The 26067-nt window shown below is 40.2% G+C and overlaps 1 protein-coding gene across 4 annotated transcripts in view; it reads left to right on the top strand.

The window, feature by feature from the left end:
* The window catches only part of mideasb (mitotic deacetylase associated SANT domain protein b), a 38354-nt gene extending 13225 nt beyond the window's left edge, over window positions 1-25129 (top strand). For all 4 annotated transcript variants that reach the window (XM_050061458.1, XM_050061459.1, XM_050061457.1 and 1 more), the window contains exons 5-13: window positions 61-127; window positions 3442-3584; window positions 4666-4769; window positions 9889-9964; window positions 12531-12619; window positions 13426-13569; window positions 14502-14621; window positions 17193-17392; window positions 20688-25129. In XM_050061458.1, coding sequence (XP_049917415.1) covers window positions 61-127; window positions 3442-3584; window positions 4666-4769; window positions 9889-9964; window positions 12531-12619; window positions 13426-13569; window positions 14502-14621; window positions 17193-17392; window positions 20688-20925 — 1181 coding nt within the window. In that variant the 3' untranslated portion in view covers window positions 20926-25129. The remainder of the gene's footprint in view (window positions 1-60; window positions 128-3441; window positions 3585-4665; window positions 4770-9888; window positions 9965-12530; window positions 12620-13425; window positions 13570-14501; window positions 14622-17192; window positions 17393-20687) is intronic.
* Window positions 25130-26067: the final 938 nt, after the last annotated feature.

Raw genomic sequence — 26067 nt, 5'->3', positions numbered from 1 at the left:
AATGAAAGCAAGAACTTTTTTGATAACGTCACTGATTGGCTCTCGTTGCTGCTCTTTTAGACAGCTGCGACATCACACCTCCTGTTCTGTCTGCTATGAGCGAGGCCACTCCAGTCAGCATAGAGCCGTGAGTATTTCCCAAATCATCTTCTCTTCTTCCACTGTGGAAAGGTTTTGGGGTTTGGGGCGGGGTTGTGTATGTGGAGCAGGCATTGCCATAGCTGGAGTAGCAGCTCTGCAATCAATTATTCAAACCATAATAACATCGGGCTGAATCATGATTTGTCCTGAAAGAGAGCACACACTTCTCGAAATACTAAACCCCATCCTTTAAGGCAGATCTCCTCTCGGCCACTGTTACCACTGGAATCTTTTGCCCTGTCATCCAACGCTAGCATTATCACCAGCAATCGCCCTCTGATCTAACTTAGCAGGCTAATGTCTCTCTCTCTCAATTAAAGTGCATCCTGTCATAACAGCTCTGTAATAACTGTCAAATGAAAGCCTTTTGAGACCTAATGGCTCTGTGCTCTTCAAAGCACACGCACTGAGAATATAGTTTTGGTCATATATATATAAGTTTCAATAGTTTAAGAGTGTATATATTATGTGCAGCTTTAGTTGACATAAATGCTTCAGATTGAAGTCCTAGCTGATTTAGGGACACCCGTGGTTACCATGGTAACAGCAAGTGGAGTTTAATACGACAGCAAACATTCAGTGAGCAGTTACTTTGTCAGAAATACAACAGAAGAGCGACTGTTTCTGTTTACAGCCGCACAGACTCCCATTGTGTCAATAAAGAAGTCAGCCAGTAATAACTGCAGCTCCAGTCTGATACCTTACTGAGAAGGAAATGAAGAATCATCCACTGTTTAAAAATGCCCAAAATGCTCGTTGTTTTGTAGATGCTTTTTTGATAATCCCAGGTTTCCTGTGGCTGCTTCATAATAATTAAATAACAAATTTAATGTGAAGCAGTGACTTAATCCATCTTATTACACTGTATAAAAAAAGTTAATAGTGAACTTGATAGCAATGAAATAGAGTTAAATAAAATAAAAACGACTACACAGAGAGGTAATTACTGAAAATAAATTCATAAAATAGCTTTTGCATAAAATACTGACCAAAAATGTTGGGTTGGGGAAAAATCAATACAGCATGGTATTGCAATATTTTTGTGTGGCAATATCGTATCGTCACAAAGTGCCAAGTATAGATTTTTTTAAGTATAAAAAATTATTAATATTACAAATTCAAATTTAATTTAGTTAAGTAGCCTACTTTCAGGTGTGTTTTTGGATCTCAATTTTTAGAGAACCAAATAGTGTTGCCTGTCTGATGCCTGTTTGCTTCTTTTTTTTGGATTTGCACTTGTTTGAAGTTCCATCGTCATTGCTGTTTTCGCTGTTTATTCAAGTCAAGTCAGTTTGGCCTTAGTAAACGTTTACCCGCAATGCTAGCAGAGACTGGTAAAAAAAAGGTATATCGCTTCACACAGAACTGAGTTGAAGTCTTAATGCCAATACACCCCTTGCCCCTACCACTAAATCCTACTCCATTTTGCACATTCACACTTATGGGTATGGCATCTTGATTCTTGTTGGGATAGAGGGGTAGGGTGAAGTGTACAGGCGACATGGCCCTTTTCAGAGACACACTCCAAACCAAGTTTTAGGAGAAATCATCAGTAAGATGGCTGTAAGAGCAGCAAAAGAAACCCACAAATGTATTTTCCTTGTTAAAAACGATTAAACAATTAAAAAATACAATAACCATTGCATTATGTTAGTTTAATGTCCTTTCTGTGTTTATGGTAACTTTCTTAACCTAACAAAAAAATTGCTAGAATGCTGACGTCTCGATAGCTAACTAGCTAGCTTGCTTACGTTATATTGTTATTTCTGGTTTGTGCATGACAGTCCCGCATTGAAACTGAATGAATTGTCCATGCTTCTCTATCTCTATCAGATGAAGGGCAAATGTCAGTGTGATAATACCATTATTGGCATAGTCACCCCTGCTTACGTAAATGCCATCAATGACCACTGATGACATATCAGGGTTGTCCCATTTCATAAGGAAAGATTTTAACCACTACCCTTTGCAACTGTGATCTGAGGGGCAAATGGGCACTTGAAAATAAGGGGTAGGAGGCAAAATAAGAAATGGGATTGAGTCTGTTGCGTTAGCTCCCCGAAAACAGGTTTGCCACAGACACTGGGGTTTGTTATACTGCAAATGCAAGGGGTTTTGTCAGTGGACCATAGGTTCATTCACCATCGTGTTACCTCATTCGGCGATACATAGTGACCTAACATTTATTAAAATCTGAATCTTCTAGATTATCACTTAAAGGATTAGAACTTAAACTTAACACAGGTCATCATGTAAACAACTGGAACCAAAGAAGACCTTCAGTAGAACATGGCCCACAGCCAAGTTGCTCCATAAATGTAAACACAGCCTCTGTTAGCTTGGATGTTTATGAAAATTAGCCCAGCAGAGAAAGAGGAGCTTGACAGCCAGACTCCATTTAGTTTAACCCTTCAGCTATTAGTCAAGGATTCTTTTTGGAGTTGCATCAACAGCGAGGTAAAGTTTATGGAGGTGCATTGTGCAAGCCGTTCCCCCTCCGACTGGTGCCAGCTACTCAGCAGTTAGTCAGGGACGAGCTCAGGAAGCTTTCCATAAATCATGCCTTCAGCTGGGCTGGTGTACTCCCAAACACACGAGAGCCTTCGCAGTTCAACTTGTAGCAGCCCACCTTCCCTGGAGGAGGCTGCCAGAATACACACACACACACACACACACACACATATACACACTCAGCTGGAAATACTGCAGGCCTACTGGAAATGCAGGGGAGGGAGGGTGCATGCTGGAACAGGATTGTCTATGTTGTAGCACAGCATGATTTTTACAACTATAGCACTGAGGTATCTGGTTTCAGTTGTAAGCCTATAGAGATGCATCTGTTGGATTATGAGCCTTTCTTCCTGCTTGAACTCAACCTTCACCCATACCAGAATGAGGATCCGTTTACTTTCGGTTCAGGGAATTCAAGAAGTGCACTCTGTTTAAAATACAAATTTCGAAAGGAATTTGCATTTTATTTATTATGCTGAGAGGACAAAAGGGAGCTGTGTAACAAGCTGGAAATCAAAACAGTGCAAGAATGGCGGTGCTCAGAGCCTGAATGCCTCACCAGTCGTCCTGCTACTATTTAAAGATCACGGCAGGAAGAAGAGCCAAGAAATCAAAATGTGATCTCAGAAATAAAACAAGAGCTTCACTCTTAAGAGGAATCTGATATTGTTACATGATGACTGAAATATTTAAGAGTGAATAAATACCTCTTAACTGCAAAGGCACTTGATGAATTTTGCATGGATCAAATTCAGAGCCTCGCTGCTCACACTGATGTTCCATTCCCAGACGGATAAATATTGGGTCGCGATACCAGGCGGAGGTGCCAGAGCTGAGGCAGCGGTCAGCTGTCGAGCTGGATCATCATCGAGCGGAGCTGGTCTGGGTTCCACTTAATGAACTGGAGGAAAAGCCTGACTTTCAGCAGAAAGGTAAGAAAAGTACCAGTGTTTCATAGTCGTTACATCACCTGAAACTCAAAGTATGAACACTTGTGCAGGATTGTTTGGCCTGCATTAAAGGGGCAAACCAGTAGATGCCAGTTATTTTACTGAGGCTGACCAGTTCTTAGAATTTATTTATTTATTTCACAAGGAAACAACTGACTTTTCTTCTTTTTCTTAAAACTTTGAGACCCTAAACTAAGATGCCAGCTTACTTTTTCACACACAACCAAACAACAGTGGCATCATGCTGCCCCTGTGTGTGATTTTAGACAGCATGCTGGCGTGACGTGTTACACAACAGCGTCGGCCTTTATCTAGTGTGACATATAACATACACGTCAGCAGTGCTTTATAAACAATAACAATGACATAACATGGCAATAATAATCATTTACCATCCTTGTTATATGGCAGCTTATCTCGTCCTTGGAGGATAAGGAGCTCTCAGACCTCAATGTCTCCTCACTTGTTGACATTTTCCACTGCGGCCTTAAAGGCGAGACCTGTCCCCCCATTCCATGATTGTACCTTTGATAAAGAATGGCGAGGTGGAATAATTGCACGACATTCCCGTCTTGAACAGGCGGTATAAAATGGGCATTTAACTCGTTTTGTCAAGTGTCAGACAGAAGTCTGTCACCACATTGTGATTCTCTTGTTGGTGAAATACAGAAATAACTTCCTGTCATCACTATGAATTGAGTATGTAGAGTCTGTGTTCAATGATTCATTATCAAGCTGTTGCCAATTAGGATGTCTCAAGCTTCATTTAGATACTTGTATATTCAGTGAGAAGACTCAGGCAGTTTTATCTCCTCAGGTATATGATGCAATTTAGTGTGGTAAAATAGATTTAATTGTCACTGTGGGGAGGTTTGTTTTGGATTTGATGCATCGCTGATCCTTCATAATTAAAAAAAAGCTACACACACAGTACTGTTTCATATTTGAATCAGTTATCTTTTAATTGCAGGCTTGATGTTCATTCTTTCCCGTACAAGGACAAAATAATGTCAGCAAAATATTATCAGTAAAGATGAGTGTGTTTTTTTTCTGTGTCTTTCAGTGGAAGACCTCATGCACCTGGCCTGCTCCAGTGTTTTGTGTGGAGGAGGAACCAACCAGGAGTTGGCCCACCATTGTTTGTACGAGTGCAAAGGGGACATATTGGTGAGCACAACAGAACAATCCATCTGTCGGATTCTAACACACACATTCACACCAACCTGTTTCCCTTTTAAAGACTGCACTGAACATCTAAAACCACTTTAAAAAAATGTTTTAAAGACCCTGAAAACTTTCTGTCAGTGATGGGATCTTGCAGCATTTTCTACCAAAGTCAACTATGCTCTTCTCACTTGGGAAAAAAGGTGATGTCATGTACTTCAGTGCACCAATCAGGATTTAGCAACATGCATCATTTGGTCAAATCTTTTTTATTTTAAAGATTTATTTTTGGGAATTTTTGCAGCCTTGAAAACTCTATGTAGGAAGGACATTGTCGTTCATAGAATTTGAAGGATCTTTGATTTGAAGACGTAGCCTCCTTGAAATGTAGGATTCATTTGAGGATCCTTGCTTGACTTTGAGAAGCACCATTGGATGCCAGTGTTGTTTTTGTTTCTTAGCTCTTCAGGAGGAGGGTTTAAAGTGTCAGGGTCTAAAATGGAGCGTCTCAGACACAGAGTTAACACAGGCGTTACAGCACAAACAGTATGAGGAAAATTAAGTGCTTTTTTAACATTAAAGCATGTAAACATCTTTAAGTAGAAACCTAAAATACAAGTATGAGCTAGGAAATGAGAATAATCGGTCCCCTTTGATGGCTTTGGGGCTTTAAAGAAGATTAAAAGAACAAAATTACAGTGGATGATAGTATTATTATGATGATAGCAGTGGGTTTATTTCGGTCATAAATCATTTTTAGATTGAATATGAATAATTCTTTTAAAAGCATTGAGCTTCCTGTCTTGATTTAAAGATATTGTAAAGCCTTATGCACAGTCCACACATGATTAGATTCATGGTTTATATGGTTTCCATGGTCGTATTAATAGGAACCATGCACAGTCTTTGTTAGTGCACAGATGCACAACAAATAGAACATTTATATGCACTTCAGTAACTGTAGGTTATTAATAACCTGATTTTTATCAGGTTTCTTGGCGCATAAACAAGAGGCCTGGTTTCCTTACTCGGTGTATGGGGTTAATTAAAGCTGACACTGCTTTATTCTTCTGGTGAATCCTAATTTCTTGCTCTTTTAAAGTCTTAACCTTGCTCTAACAGGATTTACACATAAAAGCAGATGCTCCAAGATAGTGGTGTTGTGATCCAAAAGCTCAACTAGGACAAAAATGCATCTAAGTGTAGCTCCACATCTCACTAATACACTGAGCGTGTGTCAGGCTTGGTTTAATAAATGCAACGGGGAGGAGAGTAAAAGTCTGTTTACTGACGAGCTGCATGTAAACAAGAGGTTTACAGTACTCTGGTTGTTGCACGTATGTGTGTCACCTAACTTCCTGCTTTAACCTGCTATCTTCCACCAGCCTTGTTTCTCGTGTGCATGTAAATGTAGTGACTGAATGCCTTCATGTGAGCTGTCAGTGATTACTGAGGAGAAGTGACTGATCTGTCCGCTTTAAGTTTGCTCCGAAAGTGTCGCGGTGGCCTGAGATGACTGAGATAGTGAAATAGGTTGGTTATTTCGTCGGGGGCATGGTGTGGTGCCACTGTGTCGAGCAGAGGAGCTGCACACGCTGTCAGCGAGGTGTCACAAACCACAGGGTTGACTGAAGAGCTGAGATGATTCTGCCGCCTTTCCACTGCATGATATGACACGACAATACTCAACTCACTTTCTTTGGTTTTCCTGTAGAGAAAGTTGTGAATAGTACCTAGTTACTGTTTTTTTTGGTTGCACCTCAGTTGAGGTTTAAAGCGAGCTAACTAGAAACTAGAAGGTGGAGTTAAAGCACAGCAGACCACTAATTGGTCAGACAGAATCCTCAATAGCGTGACATGGGACGTTAAGCACAAACCCCAAACTTGATATTTATAATTAGCTACACTACAGCAATTTTTAACGAACTTGACCCGGATTTAAAAAAAATGTCAGCCCACAAAACCTCACCGTGGTCAACTGACGACGTGCAGATGAAAACTTTGTCGATCAGCTCAGACTCGCGCCTTTTTCCTGAGGTGGTACTTTCTACGGAGGAAAGTGAAATAGAGAGAAGCAGTCGAGCTGAATCATGCAGTGGAAATGAGACATTCGTCAAGAAATGAATAGACATGAAATTAAACAGCAACTTTTTTGATAATCGATCATTAGTTTAAGTAATTTTTCAAGCAAAAGCGCCAAAAAATTCTCGAGTTCCAGCTTCTCAAATCCTCTTTAATTTGTGTTATGTGTTAAATAACAGGATATCTTTGGGTTTGGGGCTGATTGTCAGACAAAACAAGACCTTGGAAGTTGTCACCCCAGGCTTTAGGAAACTGTGATGAGTATTTCTATTTCCTGACATTCTTAGACCAAAATTTCAATTGATTAAATCTGAAAAATAACCAGCAAATCAGTCAATGAAATGACACAAACAAATTACCAGATTATGGCAGCAGTAGACCAGCAACTCCCATGTTTTGCGAGGTAAAGTTACTGTTTTTTTAAAGGAGTATGGTGGCTTTGAAGGGAGTGATATGTCTTCAGTTCCCCATTAGAAAGGGCTATATGACGGCGAGATAAAGCTGTGAAAATATTGCACTCATTGTTGATAAGTACCTCATACAACCCAACATCAAAAAATTTGAAGTAACCATTTCATTTATTACTATTATTATTATCTGTGCTTGCTGCTGTAACCTATGTCACTGCCTTTGCTAACAGCTGAGAGGAAGTTCACATAAAAAAAAAACCTGGAAAAGAGCACATTATCATATTATGTATGATATACTCATTTCCCAGCTGTACTTGAAAGCATCTTGAGTAACCAGACAAAACATCTGTGTCATGAATATGCCCGAAGAAAGTCAGAAAAAGTCATAAATGTTCACAAGCTTGCAGTCACTCATAGCATCAGATGAAGTCATTGGTCAGATATGTGCTCCACCTATTCTGCAGCAGTGATGCATCCTGTGTCTCACAACGATTGCATCAGAGTCAGACCACTAATTATATCAGGGCGAGTGCATCGTGCAGCGCAGATATCCTCTGTCCACCCCTGACCTCTGTATAAAACAGCCAACTCAAGCCATGCTCAAATAAAACACAGCATACTGTAATAAATCCTAGCTACTCAGTATGTTTAACAACAAAAGGAACAAGGTGCTCTGCACTGTTTGTGGCAATAAGGTTAAATAGCGGTCGCTGTTGAATGCTATGAGGCAGCATCTGGAGTGGCTCTTTCCTGGTCATGTCACTCCCATTGAAATGCAAACTGTAGAGGATACAGTCATGTTATTATTTAAGAGAAGCAGAGGGATGCTGGGAAATAAAAAGGAAAATGAAAGCTTATCTCATAAAAGCTTTGCTGCATAATTTATATGATCAGAATGATTATAATTAAGGTTGCAACCTACAATTATTTTCATAATTGATTATCATATAGTTCATACTTGGTCTGTCAGTTATTTTCTTGATTAATCGACCATTTCTAAATGAAAAAGATGCAGAGAAATTGATTCATGCCGTCATTTCAAGCCGCCTCGACAACTGTAACACAATTTTTACTGGTCTCCCAACAAACACCACTGAGAGACTTCAGCTCATTCAAAACTAAGCAGCTCTGCTATTAACCAGAACCAAGAGGAGAGAGCACATCAGGCCAGTATTACCTGCTCTGCACTGACTTCCTGTTACATTTAGATTCGATTTTAAGCTCCTCCTCCTTGTATACAAAGCCCTACATTGGCTGGGACCGTGCTACATTGCTAACTCCCTTGTTAACTATTTGCCTCCAAGAACACTGCGATCATCTGCTGCTGGTTTATTGGAGGTTCCAGCAAAAGCTGGAAGAAGATCAGGGATGCAGCCTTTGATAATTACGCCCCAAAGATATGGAGCACACTACCTATAGATATTAGGGAAGCTAGCTCCCTAAATATTTTTAATATTCACATTCTCCACTCTGCTGGCGTCCTGCTTCAGCGTTGTGGCTACCTGAATTATGAAATGATACTGTGCGCCTGTGAAATTGCACTCTGCTGTAAGCATCATAATTGCTGCTGTGCACTTCTGGATCGGCTAAAGTTACTTTCTGTTTGTCGTGGAAGATTTCAAGAATTGGTAATTTTTTTTTCACTTCTTCTCTTGCTGACCACTTCTGCCCTGTTCCTCTCTTGTTGCAGATGTATGTGTCCTGCAGCTTACGCCGCACTTTCTCTATACTGCTTCTTGGTCAAACATTTCTGTTGACGAATGCAGGAAATGCAGAAATCAAACCTGTTCTGAAAACTTAAATCATGGACAGTGTGATTGACACAACATGAGGTTGTATTTATTCTTAAACGTGCGACAATATCAGACGAAAAATACAGACTTGGTATGCAAAGGCCTCAAGTCACGTTGTTAACCCACAGACTATTTTTGTTTTTGTGTAAAGCAGAGTTCATTTATAACAATAACTTACAGTGAATCTAGCAGATGAATTGTTTGACACAGGCCGAGAAAGACTCTTTAATTTCACAGAGAAAACAGAAGCACATCACTTTGTCTTTACAGTGACTTTGACTGTGATCCTAAATCAATACTTCCATTATTAAAGATGCACAGGCTGGAGTTGCCTCGCAGAGCTGTCAGAGAGCTTTGTAGTAGTACTGGTGGAGATTTCAGGCCCTAGCGACCAACACTGGTCCAACGTTGTCAAGGAAACTACGAGGAGGGGGGGGGGTGTCGAAGCGCCCACTCTCTGCAGCAGCAGTCTGGCTCAAACGGCCGTCTTTCAACACTCAAACACAGTCAAGACTTTTTTTTTTTCTTCTCAAAGAGCACAGAGTTGATTCTTATTTTGACAATGCCACAGAGAGTACAATCATGATATCACACACTCAGGTTGCTGATACAGGCAGGAAAAATGAGAGCGATGGTTATCTCGCTCTGTGGTTACCTGCAAGTGACTGGCTCATTGTTTGGCTAGGTGTGTTTTTACGGGTTTATAAAGCACAATTGGAGCCAAGAGTCGGCTCGCTGGCAGGAGCGACCTGTTGTATAAAGGCTCGTAACAACCACAGCTGTGCAGCTAATGTTGGTTCACTTTCAATCATTGGTAAAATGTTGTTTGTTTCTCAGGCTGCTCTGTCCCTGCTGATGCTGAGGAATCCAGTTTTCCCCAAATCTCATCATCTGGCAAACTATCACTACTCAGGTAAGTCATATACAAAGAGCATTTATTCTGTATTTGTAATGAATTTAAACTGTTTTTAACTTGCCATGATAAATGGATCTGATAAATTTAGGCCTGTCATGAGTAGTTGATTAGCTGATTGACAGAAAGTGATAAACAGTCAATCCTTGCAGTCACAAGTGGATTATCAGTCACATAAAATTGACTGAATTCTTAAGCCCAGTTCAGACCAAAGATTTGCAACGAGAGGAGTTAAAGCAGACAACTACTTGCAACACTTTGCTCTGCAACGTTCTAAAAACCTATCAGTTCACACCAACGCAACTAGATGAGATGGTGTATCGTCTCTATGCAACAACTCCCTGTACTTCTGTTCTGATTTCCAGCTTTTCAGGCTTATTTTGTGGCTGAATATAATTTGTAGCTTCTTAAAATATGAATGAGGATAGTGATAGTGAGATACTGGCTACAACTGCATTTGTAGTAGTGATGAAACAGCAAAAAAATATGAACAAAATGAGCATCAGATGGACTATTTTCATAATAAATACGCCACAATAATATAAGTAAACAGCGCTGGATAATCCGTCAATGAGAATGTGTGTGTCGGGGGGGCATGAGCACATACAGTGAGCAGCAGCAGCGACCCACCGTCCAACATGCTGTCTGCGGCCATTTTGACTTGACCAGTGGACTGGCTGTAGAAAGAGGCCATGTGCCTTACGTTCTAAAAACCAGCCGCCAGTGATTTGACCAGCTGAGTTGCAGGTGACGCCATCAGCTGGCTTGAGGTGACATCAGACGGCCAGTTCACACCGCTGCAACTTTTCTCTGCAGTGTTACGAAACAATTTCGTCTCGTTGCAAATCTGTGGTCTGAACTGGGCTTTATGTCATAATTTTTGGCGTCCAGCTGGTATTCACATGCTCAAAACAAATGCTCACAATTAGTTGAAAATCCTGTTTTTTAGCTGAGGTGAATTTTAAATTGTGTGTGTGTTTTTTGGTTCATAATTATGAGTGTGTCAACAACCAGTGGTGGAATAAGTATTCAGATCCTTTACTGAAGTAAAGGTACTAAAAGACTTTGAATACTCCACTACAGGTAAAAGTGCTGCATTCAAAACCTTACTTAAGTAAGAGTATATAAGTAAATTTATCAGCAAAATGTACTTAAACTATGAAAAGTAAAGTACTCATTGTGCAGTAAAATGTTCCCTGTTAGTGTTTTACTATTATATATGATGATGCTTTGGGATTAATATTACTGCTGTAGGTGTTTAAGGTTGTGATAATGTTATCTCCTTTACATACTGTTGGGTAGTTTAATCCACAGCAATGCATCATATTCTATGAGATCATCATATGTTTGTTGTATAGCTCTCTTATAAAGACGTCATATTTCTAAAGAGTTAACTTTTCATGGTCTCAGTAAAACAGCCTTGTTCTCAGCTTCGTGATGATGCATCTTCCAGCTGATGAAAGAGGATTTTAAAGCGTTTATTTAGGTTAAAGGGGCAGCTCCACCCAAAATCAAACCTGTAGTGCTATTTATCAGTTTAGATTGCTTTCACCGAGTGTTGGAGATATCAGCCGTAGAGATGTCTGCCTTCTCTCTAATATAATGGAACTAGATGGCACTCAGCTTGTGGTGCTGAAAGTGCCAAAAAAAATACATTTGAAAAACTCAACAGCAGTGTCTCTTTTCAGAAATCATGACCCAGTTACTCAAGATAATCCACAGACCTTGTGAGCAGTTTCATATCCACACTCGCCAACGGTATCACCATGCAGAAGGAAGCATGCATGTACTCAGGGACGAGAGCCTGAGCTGTAATATTAGCTAGCTCAGTGGTGCTAGATGAGCTTGCTGTAGATGCACGCTTCCTTCTGCGCAGTGATTCAGTTGGCAGTTGTAGCTCAGTAGAGAGAAAATAGTTCCTACATAAAACTGCTCACAACAAGGTCTGCAGATTATCTTGGGTAAGTGGGTCATGACTTCTGGAAAGAGACATTGCTGTTGAGTTCTTCAAACCACAAGAGAGGAGACAGAGCAGACAACTCTTCAGCTGACATTTGCAACACTCAGCAGCTCACACCATAACAACCTAGACTGATAAACAGCACTACAGGTAAGAGGAAAAATATGTTTTTATGATCTTGGGGTGAACTGTTTCTTTAGGTACAGTTTTTGAGTAAAATGAACTGAGTTAAATTCCACCGCTGTCAGCAACCTTCTTTCTTTAAACCATCTAACATTGACTTTCTAAGGCCTTGACTCAGAGCAGTGGCAGCTGCACTAGTGAGAGTGTGAGGGTTGTTGTGGGTGGGGGTAGTGGGTGACTGTGGAGGATTGTCAGGGTCAACACGATGAGGGAAGGAGGGGCGTAGGGGGGTTTACAGCATGTGGTTAATCCCAAGCAGAAGACAGGAGAGCCATTGTTTATCGAGCGTTTTGAGCGTGTGTGTGTGTGTCGTGTGGTTTTAGGGTGGGGGGTGGGATTGAACTTGTCAGGATCTGCACACATTCAGAGTGTAGTCTGGAAGGAGATAGTTGTTGAGTGTTTTTAAATGTCTCTGTCTCTCAGGATCAGACAGCTGGACCACAGCTGAGAGACGCCAGTTCAACAAAGGCATCGGTGCGTACAAGAAGGACTTCTTCATGGTGCAGAAGCAGGTATGTTGTGGTTTAAGGCACGAGAGCAGGAAAATAAAAAGTCTCCACTCTGGTCTCCAGGCCTCACAGTAGCTGTGGGCTGATAAACCTTCTGAAAGACAATATAATGTGTGCACACAATATTTTCCCTGACAATGGGTGGGCGAGGGAAAGGAAGTACAGTCACTGTGAAACAATGTTTCCTCCTTGTTTAATTATTTACAGTGTCGCAGTCAATCATGGCTTTTCCTCAAGACTGGAAACTATTTCATTTTCTTGTCTAAACCGATTCAAGCGCGAGGCCAAATTATGTCAGTTTGAGATTTTTACAGTTTTCATTGGCCAAACCATCAGACTGAAGGCTTTTAAACTTGATTCAGGCTTTTGTTGTGTTTTTGCTGCAGTGAAGCTTCTCAAAACAATTGTATTATCTAAAGGAGATTTTTGTCAGGGGTAAAAAGGAAACAAAAAGAGCAGAAGCTGAGGTTTCTCTTTCCTGTCATGACTGTTTTTTTTTCTGCTTAGCAGCTCCAAAATGCATTCAGAAATTACCTTCTTGGGCACCCCGTATGTCACATGGGAGAGCATGTGCCCCATGTAAAAAAGGCTGAGTCCTAATTGCAGCAGCCCGGGTTTGAATCTGACCCATGGTCCTTGGCTGCACGTTGCCCCCTTCTCTGTCTGCCTTATGATCACATAAAGGCCAAAAAAAGTCCAAAAAATTAATCTTAAAAAAGAGCTTATGTGCTTAATAACATGCACTGACATTTAAAAATGAGAAGGAAGTTCAACGTCCATTAAAAAGAGTGTGTGTGTTTGGGTCACAGGTGACTACAAAGTCAGTGGCGCAGTGTGTGGAGTTTTACTACACCTACAAGAAACACGTCAAGATCGGCCGCAACGGGACGCTGATCTACGGCGAGACGGAGCCTCTGGAGAACAAGACTGTTGAGGAGGAGACGGACCACAAGGTTAGTGACACGCCATGTTTGAAGGTAGACTCTGCGGGAATTGTTGGTCAGTGTTTGTAGACTGTGTCAATAGCAAAAGTGAAAGTGAAAGCCAACCGCAGATTGGTGTTTTAGCTTGTTAAATTTCCATTTTTTGGCACTGTGTCTGCAATTCTTGTAGCTTTCTCTTGGATGCATGCTGCTAACAGTCTGGCACCTGGTAGCTGCATTTTTATAAAGCTCTGCTGCACGAAGGGTTGCAGCGATATACCAGTTTCAAGGTATACCTGTACCTATAAATCCAGGCAGAGGGCAGAGTCTCTGCAGATAAATACACCACCACACACTTATGCATAGTATATCTTAAATATCTCTACTTCAGTAACAGATATGTGTTGTTATTGATGTATAGACAAAAGCTAAAACATAACAAACCAAGACTCTGATATGAAGTAAAACAAACTTGTAAAACACAGCTGCACCCCAGAAAGAACCATAGGACATCTTGAGTATTGGTTTTAAATGATTTTACTAAGAACAGTTTGTAAGTTTCTGCAGAAGTGTTTCAGAAGCATTGTCTCAACTAAGCAGCAACTGTCACACTGATCTGGTTAAAATGACGGTTGGACCGCAGGGTGATCTGATTAAACATGAAACAGCACAGAGTTTTATTTAGATGTGAAACTGCAGAGTGTTAGTTCAGAAATAAACACAGCACAGAATATCTTCATTGACCACTTGGGTCTTAAAATTGAGCGGCTGCAGCTCAGAGCATTAATAGTAGATGCAGAGATTAATTTTATCTACCGAAACATTCCATGTGCAGCTTTGGTGGTTGTGATAGTGACCGTGCAAAGCTACATGCATGTATAGTCAGTGTATATCCACAACAGAGCGTTATGAAGTCACACCCTGCTGTTTATGTCTCACACTCTTCTTCCTCTGGCCCACAGGGCTCTCACAGGTTAGAGCCACAGAGGGAGGAGGACAGCAGGAAGTGGGAAGGGTCAGCTGACAGGAAACCGGATGTCGGCCCCACCAGGGTGACACACACGTTGCAGTCCTCTGAGAATGTAAGTGTGAAATTAATTCTTAGTTGTGCATGAGAAAAGGAAAAGAAATGATAGAAGTAGATAAGAGGATGAATGGATATCCTACTTGGAGAGACTTTTCCCGTAAAGATGGCATCAAAGGATATGATTTCATTCAATAACCCAAAACATTGCTGTTTGGTACTTTCCAAAATTAACCAACTCCCAGTGTCATTTATCATTCCCATAATGTGACTCATATTGCAATTGAATTATGTGTCAAAATAATCGCAATATGATTTTATTTTGCATATTGTGCAGCCCTAGTTTTTTTAGACAGTGTCATCTAAAAAATTTTTTTAAATATTTCTATTGCAATAAAATGTCCTTTTCTCCATGTTTGCTTGTTACTGTGTTGGCCCAAAATATAAGATTATTCCCCATTTCCAGCACCTATATTTGGAAAAAAGTTTCCCCAAGATACTGATAGTTAAAAAGATCATCCTCATCCTTGAAGCCTTTTCTCTCATAAAAGTGAAACATAAATACTTTAGCTGTGTTCGCAATCACACACTAACATACGGTTCATACTAACTATGATATTAAATTGAGAACATGGTGTATGAAACTACAAACATCCTGGATCAGGTTTATTCTGACGCTTGAGAGAGTTTTAGGTTACAAGATTCCAAGGCACCCACAGATTGTGTTTGTGGGATTAATACCTGAGGACATTATTCATAAGAAGGACACTTATCTGTGGCCATCTTTAGGAACTAGCTGAAAGGTGACCCTCCGAATCCAGGACAGTAGCTGGACATTGTAGAGGAACTATAGTCCATTGAAAAACTGACCTTTCACCTGACGACTCAAGCAAGGACATGTGTAACGCTGTAATGAATGAAGTCATTCATCCTTTTATTTCATTCATTTTCTGTAACCACTTATCCTGTTGGGAGTCTCAGAGGGAGCGGCAGCCTATCCCAGCTGACATTGGGCGAGAGGCGGGGTGCACCCTGGACAGGTCACCAGACTATCACAGGGCTGACACATAGAGACAGACAACCATTCACTCACATTCACACCTACGGACAATTTAGAGTCGCCAGTTAACCCGCATGTCTTTGGACTGTGGGAGGAAGCTGGAGTACCTGGAGAAAACCCACGCTGACACAGGGAGAACACGCAAACTCCGCACAGACGGTGCTTGCTGGGTCAGACCAGCCGTCAGTCATGGGATACAGTCATGTTGCTCGAGTATACTCCAGTAGGAACAGTCAGTTGGTAATAGCTTCCTCATCATTCGTTTAGTGGGCAGTATGCAGAACTTACAGTTTGAACATGTAGTTGGCAGAACGTTGGTATGTGCTTCCAAACACAGCTTGTGTGTTTGTCATGTGCAGCTAACACTTCATCCTTTTTATGAGTCACATTCTCACACACACGCTCCTATCAGGTTGTTAAAGTGATCAAAATGATTTTCACTCTCTGCTCACATGTTTCTACTTTGCTTTTTTCACACTCCTCATCATGACGGTCAGTGGCAGTTGTAATTCTCAGCAGCTTGACAAATCATTTGGTTGCTAGTCTGTTTATATGGCAGCAAAACCCATCACTCTGACCAGCACAAAGCTTTAACTTTGCTTCCTGAGCACTTTTAAAACATGCTAGCCGAGCTCCTTTATGCCAACAAACTGCCCATAATGCAACACTCCTAGAACCAGTGCACTGTGTTTGAAAAATAATTTTAGTGAAAAGATAAATGTCCTTGAAAGTAGTACAACCACTACTTTTTTCAAGTGTAAACATACAATGATGATAAACACAGAAGTAGGTCAGCACTCCAGAGGGATTACTGTTATTGTTGTAAGTGTTGCATTAATTAGTACGGTGTTGGTTAGATAATTACCATTTTGTATATTGTCGCTTATTAATGCAGAAGTGTAATTTCTCAAAGCATTGAAAGTACTGTGATCAGTTTTCCCCTCTAATATTCTGTACTATTATTATTTGTTTGCACATGAACTATGATGAGGGATTTGATAGTTACACACAGAGATTCACACACATACCAACACACTCACACCTATACGTACTCAGATGTACATGGGTTTAAACAAAAGCCTGTTCAGGTGATACACTGTAAGCTAATACAGGAACATCCTCTGCATGTTCCTGCTTAGAAACCTCAGTGGGCCTCGTCAGACTTCGACACATTTGTCCTTTTGAACTCTTCCTGTCTTCTGCTATGTGACCTGATGTTGCATTTGCTGCCCCCTGCTGGATATTTGAGAGGCGACAACTTGGCTGATGTCCACCTCTCTGGATTGTGTAACCCCATTAAGTCTGTCTGCAAACAATGACTCGACAAGAAAGCTTTATCTGCGTTATTTGCGTTGCATTTCAGCGTTTAGGGCACGTAATAAGCTGTAGGGAAAAGTGCTGTGTGTGTTTTTGTGTGTCAGTGTGTGTGTTAGCTGGTGCACTGTAATACTATCCCACTTTAAAGGAGCTCATAAAGCAGCTTCAAGCTCATTATTTTTTCCGAATTGCTTGAAGTGACTGTGTCTTTGATGTTAACGACACCTCTCATGTGTTATTGTGTGTGTGCAGCCCGGGACCGTCCTGATCATGAAAGGCCAGGAGGACGTGGCGAGGGACCAGCCGCTGTCTCGGGTCATCCAACCCCCTCACCCACCCCCTCCCAGCTCCAAATCCCGCTACGACGGCAATGCACGCCGGACCAGCCCTTCAACGGGCAACAAAGGCACAGCTGGTCAGGAGGGAGAGTTCCCCTGCAAGAAATGCGGCAGGTGAGTGATCAGAAATACCCCATCAGTCACTGCTGCTGCTGAGACGGAGACGCTGGCACGGCTCTGTTTACTTATGCAAAGCCGGACAGCAGCAGTTACATAAGTGGCCTCACTGTGAACCAGCTCGATCTGAAATGCTAAATTTCTGCAGGAAATATTGCCGCTGCTATTGCCCACTTGGATTCCCTGTTGGTAAATAGAGGCAAGTGTCTGGTGGTGTTTGAAAGAATCAAACCATCCTGTCATGCTCTGATTAAATAACAGCCCGTCCTCTGGCAACACCGGGCCTGTTATTGCCAACTGTGTCCTAGCAACTGAAACACAGAGTAGATTCTGCACATCGCGCCTCTTGTCAATGCAACTCTACTCGGTGACTTGACAAGAGCTTCACTCAGCCTTTAAATACTCACCCCGCTCAAAGTGCGCCTGTTATAGATAATTCACCACTCCAGAGTCGGATGATTTATGTTTACAGGGAATTCAGCCGGGCTTATTAGACAATTACACTCATGGTATCATGTGGCTGCACTTTTCATGCAGCCAAAGATAAGGGCTGCAGCTAAAGATGATTTACATTGTTGATTAATCTGTAGATTATTTTCTCGATTAATCAATTGGCTGTTTCGTCTATAAAATGTTGATCAGAGCTCAAGATGACGTCCTCAAATGTCTTGTTTTGTCCACACCCCAAAGATATTCTATTTACTGTCATACAGGAGTAAAGAATCCAGATAATATTGTTAGTTAAGAAGCTAAAATCTGAGAAATTTGACCTATATTCTTTCTCAAAAAATTACCCCAAGTGAATATTTGATTTTCAAATTCATTGGTGATTAATTTAACAGTTCCCAAGTAATCGACTAACGTTGCAGCTCTACTAAGGACCCACTGCTGTGTCACATGCTGTGATATTCATCGTTCTGACATGGCCATTTATTACTTCATTTTTCATATATTGTACCAAACTTTTTGAAGAAAGACCAAGGGAGTGAGTCAAAGATTCAACTCATTAGTCGAAGACCACTCAGCCAACTGAGATTCTTCAAGTTTAGCAGTGAAAATAAAATGCAAAAATTACCATCTTAGTAAAATCGCAACTCATAGCATGTCAAAACAATTGCAATATGATTTTTTATTTGTTGTTTTTCTGACGGTCAGTGTATTTCTCAGGATGTTTTCGGCCCCCAGATTTAGCTGCAGAGTGAACACTCCTCGCTTTCACGCTGCTCTCTGGTACAGCGGTGTGAGTCTGAGTGAGACAGAGGCACCTGCATTTGCCCACTCAGGCTCCAAGATAACGTTATATTCTGCCAGCTTAGAAGTGGTTAATTTACAGCTCGCAGTAGCTTAATATACAGCAATCAGCATGTATTAGAGGGCTAACTTGGCTTGTTAATACGTGAATGTCCCATTGAAACCCGTTCAAGAGTCTTAAACTTAATGAAATAAAAAAAGGAATGAATAGTCAAATATTGATACTGATTGACTGATATAATTCTGAGTTGGATACAGCCCTACCTTCAGAAACACACATACTGTTTTGCTCATCTTGGCACCTAATTAAGACCTGAATATCATTGTGACATTTCATAATGAAGGAGGCGCTTAGTTTCTTCAGGTCATATATTTTGTGCTTTTTATCCACCTTTTAGAATACTAAATTACCTGATTTTTGACTTCTGAAATTAGTCACCCAGTCAAGCCTCAGTTTTTTTGTACTCACTATTGCTATTTTATAGTCTTTGTACCTTTGCTTTTTAATTTTTTTTTACCACCAGCGCTGCTCTTTTTTCCTTTCAGATAGGAATCTCATAACATAAATGTCTGACCAAGTAGTGTAAAATTGACTCTTCCAACATGGCACAAGTCTGAATGTTGTCAGTAGGATCGGTATTGGCCGCCGATATTAGCAAAAAACATGCATCGGCATCGGATCGGACTGCATGGAAAAATGCCTATCCAAGAACTCCGATCCAGTTTTTCATGTAATCTGATCCAGGTTTTCCGGCCAGCCCAGATTCAGATTTTTATTTATTTATTTATTTATTTATTAGGGGGCCAAAGCAAAAGTGTGTGGAATCTTGCTGTTATTTTAATTTCAATGTTAGACATTTTAAAGATTTCTTGTGTTGATTTATTTTCTATTTATTAAGGGGCCAAAGCAAACCAGCTATATTTTTTATTTAATGTTAATGTTCAAGTTTAAAGTTTGTTTATTTAACCCTGTTAACAATAAACAGGTCATTTTCTCATACCAACTGTTGTGGATCATTCTAACTAACCCGATTAAGTAGTTGTTCTTGTTAGAGTAATATTGCTTGATCAAACCTTTTCTAACATGACTGACAACAAAATAAGTGAATATGTATAATACTCGCTTGGATCGGATTGATATCGGTATCGGCCAAAACTCAAGGCTGTAATATCGGTATCGGATCGGAAGTGAAAAGGCTGGATCAGGACATCCCTAGTTGTCAGATTAACATCCACAGCAGCACAAAGGTTAAATATACAAGAACAGATAAAATGTATGCCCTTCTCTTTAAGAGCTTTGTAATAGTTACATCCTTCAATTGTCAGAAAATACTTCAACAAACTGACTGTGGAGATCCACATGTATGTAAAAAATGTTATTCTTTTTCGGCCTTGTTGTGCAGGGCACCAAAAAACAACCTAATATAACCCCAGTAATTATCAGACCTGCCATCTCCCTCCTGATATATTACATTTTCTTCCATGCCAACTGCCTAGAGTAAACTGCTATCCAATAAAATGCTTTAGATACATCTGGTGAGCAGTTAAGAATGATGTGAGAGTCCCAGTGGAACATCTTGTCATTTTATGCCTGTGCATTCTTGGACATAAAATAAGCCGTAAAATGCCCCATCTAAAAATCTTTAAACTGATGAAAAGAGTTTTAAAAGTGAGAAGCGTGAAAAGCTTCCTGTGCGCCCACTGTGGTCATAAATTAATTATTAATTCTCCAACAGTTTAAAAGTTTTCAGTCATTGAAGCAGCTTGTGAAAGAACAGAGAAGTTTTCATTAGGGCTGCACGATATAAAGAAAATATGTGATTATCTTTAACTATAACTCAAACAATTGAACAAAATTAAAGGTGTGTCCCAAATATAGGCCTGTTGATTTCAGTGATTTAAGCAAATAATAGCCCGGGCTATTAATTGAATTTTTAGGGTATGTCTGAATGACAAAATCCTACAACTTCACCAGCCTGATGAAGCCAGCAGTGTCACATACACCTTTTCAAGCAATAAGCTCCTTCTTCTCTTCCTGCAGGATTTTCTACAAGGTGAAGAGCCGCAGCGCCCACATGAAGAGCCACGCCGAGCAGGAGAAGAAGGCCGCAGCTCTGCGACAGAAGGAGGCCGAGGAACGGGCAGCAGCAAAAGCAGCCGCTGAGGCCGCCGCTGTTCTTGCCGCACGGCAGCAGAACGGGACGCGGCAGGTAGGCGGGGACAGCACCAACGACGACTCGTCAGACGGTGAGGACGAGGACGATGAGGACTGGCAGTAAAAGAAAGGCCGCACACACTGACTGCAGCGCGCAGCGTGGCTTCACTCTCTGGGACGGGAGATTCAAAAATTCAAAAAAAAAAAAAGAAAGAAAGAGGAATCCCTCCTGTGAACTTTGTGTACATTTTGTGGAACAAAACTTCTGTTGCTTGGCACATTCAGGGACAGATTTACTCCCGTGTATGTGTTTGTGAATGTGTGGACTGAGTGTGTGTGTGTGTGTCGATGATGAGTGCGTATGTGCTTTCCAGAGCTCACCACGCCCCCTTTACTCTGCTTGAAAAGCTTTTCAAGAGTTACCTCTCTTGGTCACAGGGCTCGATCAAATCAAAGCCATGCCGCCTCTCTTGGCGCCCTCCTGCTCTCCACACCAGGCCGCGGCCTTCCTCAGCACTTCGAGTTTCGCCTTGTTTCGTTCGACTGGGCGAGGAACTCGTTGGACCCTCTTTTTTTCTCCTGATGAGCCGCAGCACGCGCTTGCTTCAGCTGCATCCCAACTGGATGAAGTTTTGGCGATATGGCCACTGAAATCTGACAGCTGGGAGATTGCAGCAAACAAACGCAGGGTAGTGCTGTTCTGTTGGTTCCACCACTCTACGACGGACAGACTGATGGATGGCATGTGCAAACTGTTGCATTTGTTTTCGCCGCTCTTCTGCACTCAAGGCTGCCAAAAGCTTTCTCAGACGCATGATGTGCTCCAAGTGGGTTCCCTCTCTTTCTGTGAGCGTTGTTCATTTGGGCTTTAGTTCTGTGAATCCCCCCCTTCAGCCCTCGTCACTTTTTATAGTTCCCAGTTCGTTCCTCACTGTCGATGCCTTGGATGTTTTGATGCTTTTTATCTTGAAATGACAATCAATTTTACACTGTTGTTGTTTTTGTTTTTTATAAATATATATATATACAGGTAAACGTTACTTTTTCTGCCTGTGTCGCTATCTATGGTTGTTGTTTCTGTGAATATTCTTGTTGATGATTATTAATATTATTATTATATCTTGGTTTTGGCTGCAATTTAATTGAGCGCTTTTCCGTACTTGTCCATAGCTTTCTTTTTCTTCCTTTTTTTTTTTTATTTAAACAAAAACAAAAATAATGCTACTTGCTGCCTGTTTATAACTGTGAGATTTTTTTTTTTTTGGAAGCCAGAAATGAAGAAAAGGCAGAAACGTATGTGCAATAGAACAAGTTGAAACCACCCCAACCCCCACCCCTTGTTACCAGAGCATCCGAGCCCCCCCCTCCCCTGTTATGCTTACAACTGGCTGCTCTGGATGCCTCGCTGTCAACCCTGTAACTGATAGGAGGTACTGACTCAGACTGTTGAAACCCGCAGGTCTCCATAGATACACATAACTAAGTGAGAAAGACAACAAACAGTACAAACAAACTGGAGACACATTTTGGAATCAGATACCGATGTTTACGACGTGTTTACTACCAAGAAATTTTAGCCAGAGTGAATAATTTGCTGATACAAACAAACATAAAGTCACTGTAAACCAAGCTTCACCCAGATTATTCAGGTTTTAACAGGAAGTTTTGAACATCGACATGAGACACAGATATCAAAATCAATAACATATCCCCTTCTTACTGAGACGTTTCAGCTAGAAGTTATGTTTTACACTTTCCACAGACTGTTGTTTTTAAATTATTTTCAGTAAGTCATTTACAGGTGCATTATTTACTGTAGACTTAACTAAACCCAGATTATTCAGGTTTTAACAGGAGATTTTGAATGCGGATATAAAAACTTTACATTGTCCTCCCTCTTTAGAACCAGATAACTGTAAAATGTCATTTAATTATTTACTGTCATCAATCAGGTGTTAGGAGAAGCAGAGGCATACGTTACTGTAAACCAAATTTAATGCAGTTCTTGAGGATTTAACTGGAGATTTTGAATGCTGACATAAGACACATTTTCCCTTTTTTTCAGAATCAAATAACACCTATAACATATCCCCTTTACTCAGACATTTCAGCTAGAGCTTTTGTTTTATACTCTCCACAGACTAGTTGATTTTAACTTACTTTCTGTTAGCTATTTACAAACAGGTATAAAGAGAATTAGGTGCATTATTTACTGTAAACTAAACTTAACCCAGATTAATTAGGTTTTAACGGGAGATAATTGAATGCCGACATAAGAACCACATATCACGGTTAAATATCGAATTATTAATATATCAAATTATTTACTACCGTCAACTACTGCCTTTCTTTTATGAACCAGACATCATCCTTTCCAATAAATGCTGTCTCCAGACATTTCAGCTTTTTTTTTTACACTTTCCACAGACTATAAATAGTTGCTAAGTTATTTACTGTCATCAACATGCATGCATTAACACAAGTATATGATTTTTTTTTTTTACTGTAAAGGAACTTTATTGAAGGGTATTTTAAATTAAACACAAGACATACACTTAATTTATTTTTAGAACCAGACATTTCAGCTCGATGTTTTGGTCCTCCTGTAGACAGTAAATATATCAGTAAATAATGTAGCGTCAGCAACAAACATGCATTACGAGATGTACAAGCATTCTTTACTGTGAACCAAACCTAACCCGGATTTTTAGGGTTTTAATGAGAGATTTTAAATGCTGACATGATACATACTTTTCCTTTTTAGAACCCGATATCAGCAGCTGTAATATATCCTCTCTCCTTGGACATTTAAATTTGATTTGACTTCCTCTAAACTGTAAATATGCCAGTAAATTATTTACTGTCATCAACAAACATGCATTACAAGTAGAAGCATTCTTTACTGAGGCAAACTTAACAGATTTTTTAGGGATTTAACTGAATTTGAATGCTGACATGATGCATACTTTTCCCCTTTAGAACCCCCTATCAACATTTCAGTTTGACTTTTGTTTTTTTAAGACTTCCTGTAGACTATAAATATGGCAATAAATTACTGTAAATTACTAATTTATTGTCATCAACAAACATGCATTAAAAAGACAGGAGCATTATTTTATGCAAACCATACTCGTCTCAGATTTTACAGGTTTTTCTACAGGATTCTGAATGTTCTTATGACGCTTAAATTTTCACACTTAAGTCCCTGTTTGCTGATATTTGGTGGCTCTAAATTGAAACTTGTAATGCCAAAAATATCAGAGGAATTGATTCCTTCATGTGTCTCAAACTGTTTTAGATCATTGTGACACTGACACGCTCTGTTAAAACTTAGACCACGTGGATCAGCAGGTTACTTAAGGGCAGCGTGACACAGCTCACAAATGCATTAGGAAAACTTTAATAATTTAATTGGAAAAAATGTGCAAATGTAGTAAAAAAATACAAATGCAGATAGTGGTGGTTAGGAAAGAATTCAGAGCTCAGTATTTCCCTGTGTCTGACTCTAACATGTGTATCTATGGCTGACTTTATTTCTGTTTACCTTGTTGCTGATAGCAGGCACTGAATTGGACTATGGAAACAGCATGTTTTGATCTGTCTATCTCTACATATCTCGACGTTAAGCCCTTCGGCCCGGAGCCAGCTTCTGTTGCTGTAGCAACAAATGGGTTAAAGGGTTATTTTCCTTTAAAGGACAAACCACAGTGGGGAAGTTGGGGGAGAAACGGCTCCAATTACCAGTTACTCCACAAGTTAAACCTGGGTCTATGCACAGACTGAGTGAGTGTGTGTGCGCGTGTGTGTGTGTACATACTGTTAAAAGTGTGTGTGAGAGGTCAAATGTTAAACTGTACACCAGTCAATGAAAAAAAAAAAGGTTTTGCAGACTGTTCACATGTTTGGTATGTTAATTTATATTTCCTTTTTATTTAGGCTTGTCTTGAGGTTCTCGCAGGGGGAAGTTGTCACGAAAAAGGTTTTCAAAGTTTTTTTAAAGCAGAATTATGGATGAAATGGAGGCCGTCGACACAAACACACAGCTGTAAACTCTCCTCGTTTCATCCAGTTGGTTAAGGGAATTTTAAGGGGACAAAAGGTTTATTTAGCTAAAGATTAGAAAAATATATATGAATGAAATTCTATGTTTGCATACTTTCTATGCTATTTTCATATATGGGGTTCACACTAATGATGAAAAACAGAAAGGAATCTCAAGTGCTTTTTACTACAGTGTAACTTATTTGTTTCGATTTGATTTTTACCACCTGTGTTTTTAGTAATGATTTATGAAGCACTGTATATTAAAGTTTTAAAATATTCATGAAGCCTTTGAGTGTGTCGTTTTTTTTTATTTGTTCCATTATCTAACAGCAAACCAAGACTCTTTACAAAAATCAAAGTAATGGTGGTGTTGATGGTGCTCTCAGTGAAGAAGCTGCACATGGGGGCAGCATTGTTCCAGAAGTTCAGGCACTCAAATACCTGCAAATAGCAGAAGAGGGCGCTGTTGTGACACCAGCTGAGAGTCAAGCTGTGTTGTGTCACTGTCTGATGGCTATTGTTTGATATATCACATGTAGTGAAGTCCAATTAATTTAATCCCTACCGTTTTTTAAGCAAATTCACAAGGCCAATTTAGGGATATAACTGCAGTGAAGTGCATCTTAAGTGGTTTTATCTGGTGTCCACATACCTTTCAGTGATTTGATTCATACAGTCTTAAAATGGCTATGCACCCATTTTATTACATTTTTAAATCAAGATATGATGTTGCCAGACAGAAAAGCATCCCAATAATAGACCTTATAAATGTTCTCTTTTTTCATTTAATTCAATTTCATTTATAAAGCCCAATATCACAAATCACAATTTACAGCATACGACATCCCTCTGTCCTTTGGACCCTCACAGCAGATTAGGAAAAACTCCCCTAACAAAATCCCTTTAACGGGGGAAAATGGTAGAAACCTCAGGAAGAGCAACTGAGGAGGGACCCCTCTTCCAGGACAGACAGATGTGCAACAGATGTCGAACAGAACAGATCAACATAATAAATTTACAGTAATCCATATAACAACATGATACATAAAATGGTGATCCAAAAGAATACCTGGCATTTAGTGCGTATAGAGCCAAGCAGTCATTCAATGTTATTATTTTGTCATGTTATCATTTAACAATATTATGTTGCCAAAATTTTAGTTAATATTCGGATAAGTCCTAATTTTACATGCTGGGTTTTGCCTGATTAAACGTGGGTCAT

The sequence above is a fragment of the Epinephelus moara genome, chromosome 14 (genome assembly GCF_006386435.1).
Source record: "Epinephelus moara isolate mb chromosome 14, YSFRI_EMoa_1.0, whole genome shotgun sequence".
NCBI classification, from domain to species: domain Eukaryota; kingdom Metazoa; phylum Chordata; class Actinopteri; order Perciformes; family Serranidae; genus Epinephelus; species Epinephelus moara.
The sequence above is the reverse complement of the archived record's forward strand: the minus strand, read 5'-3'. Positions and strand labels throughout refer to the sequence as shown.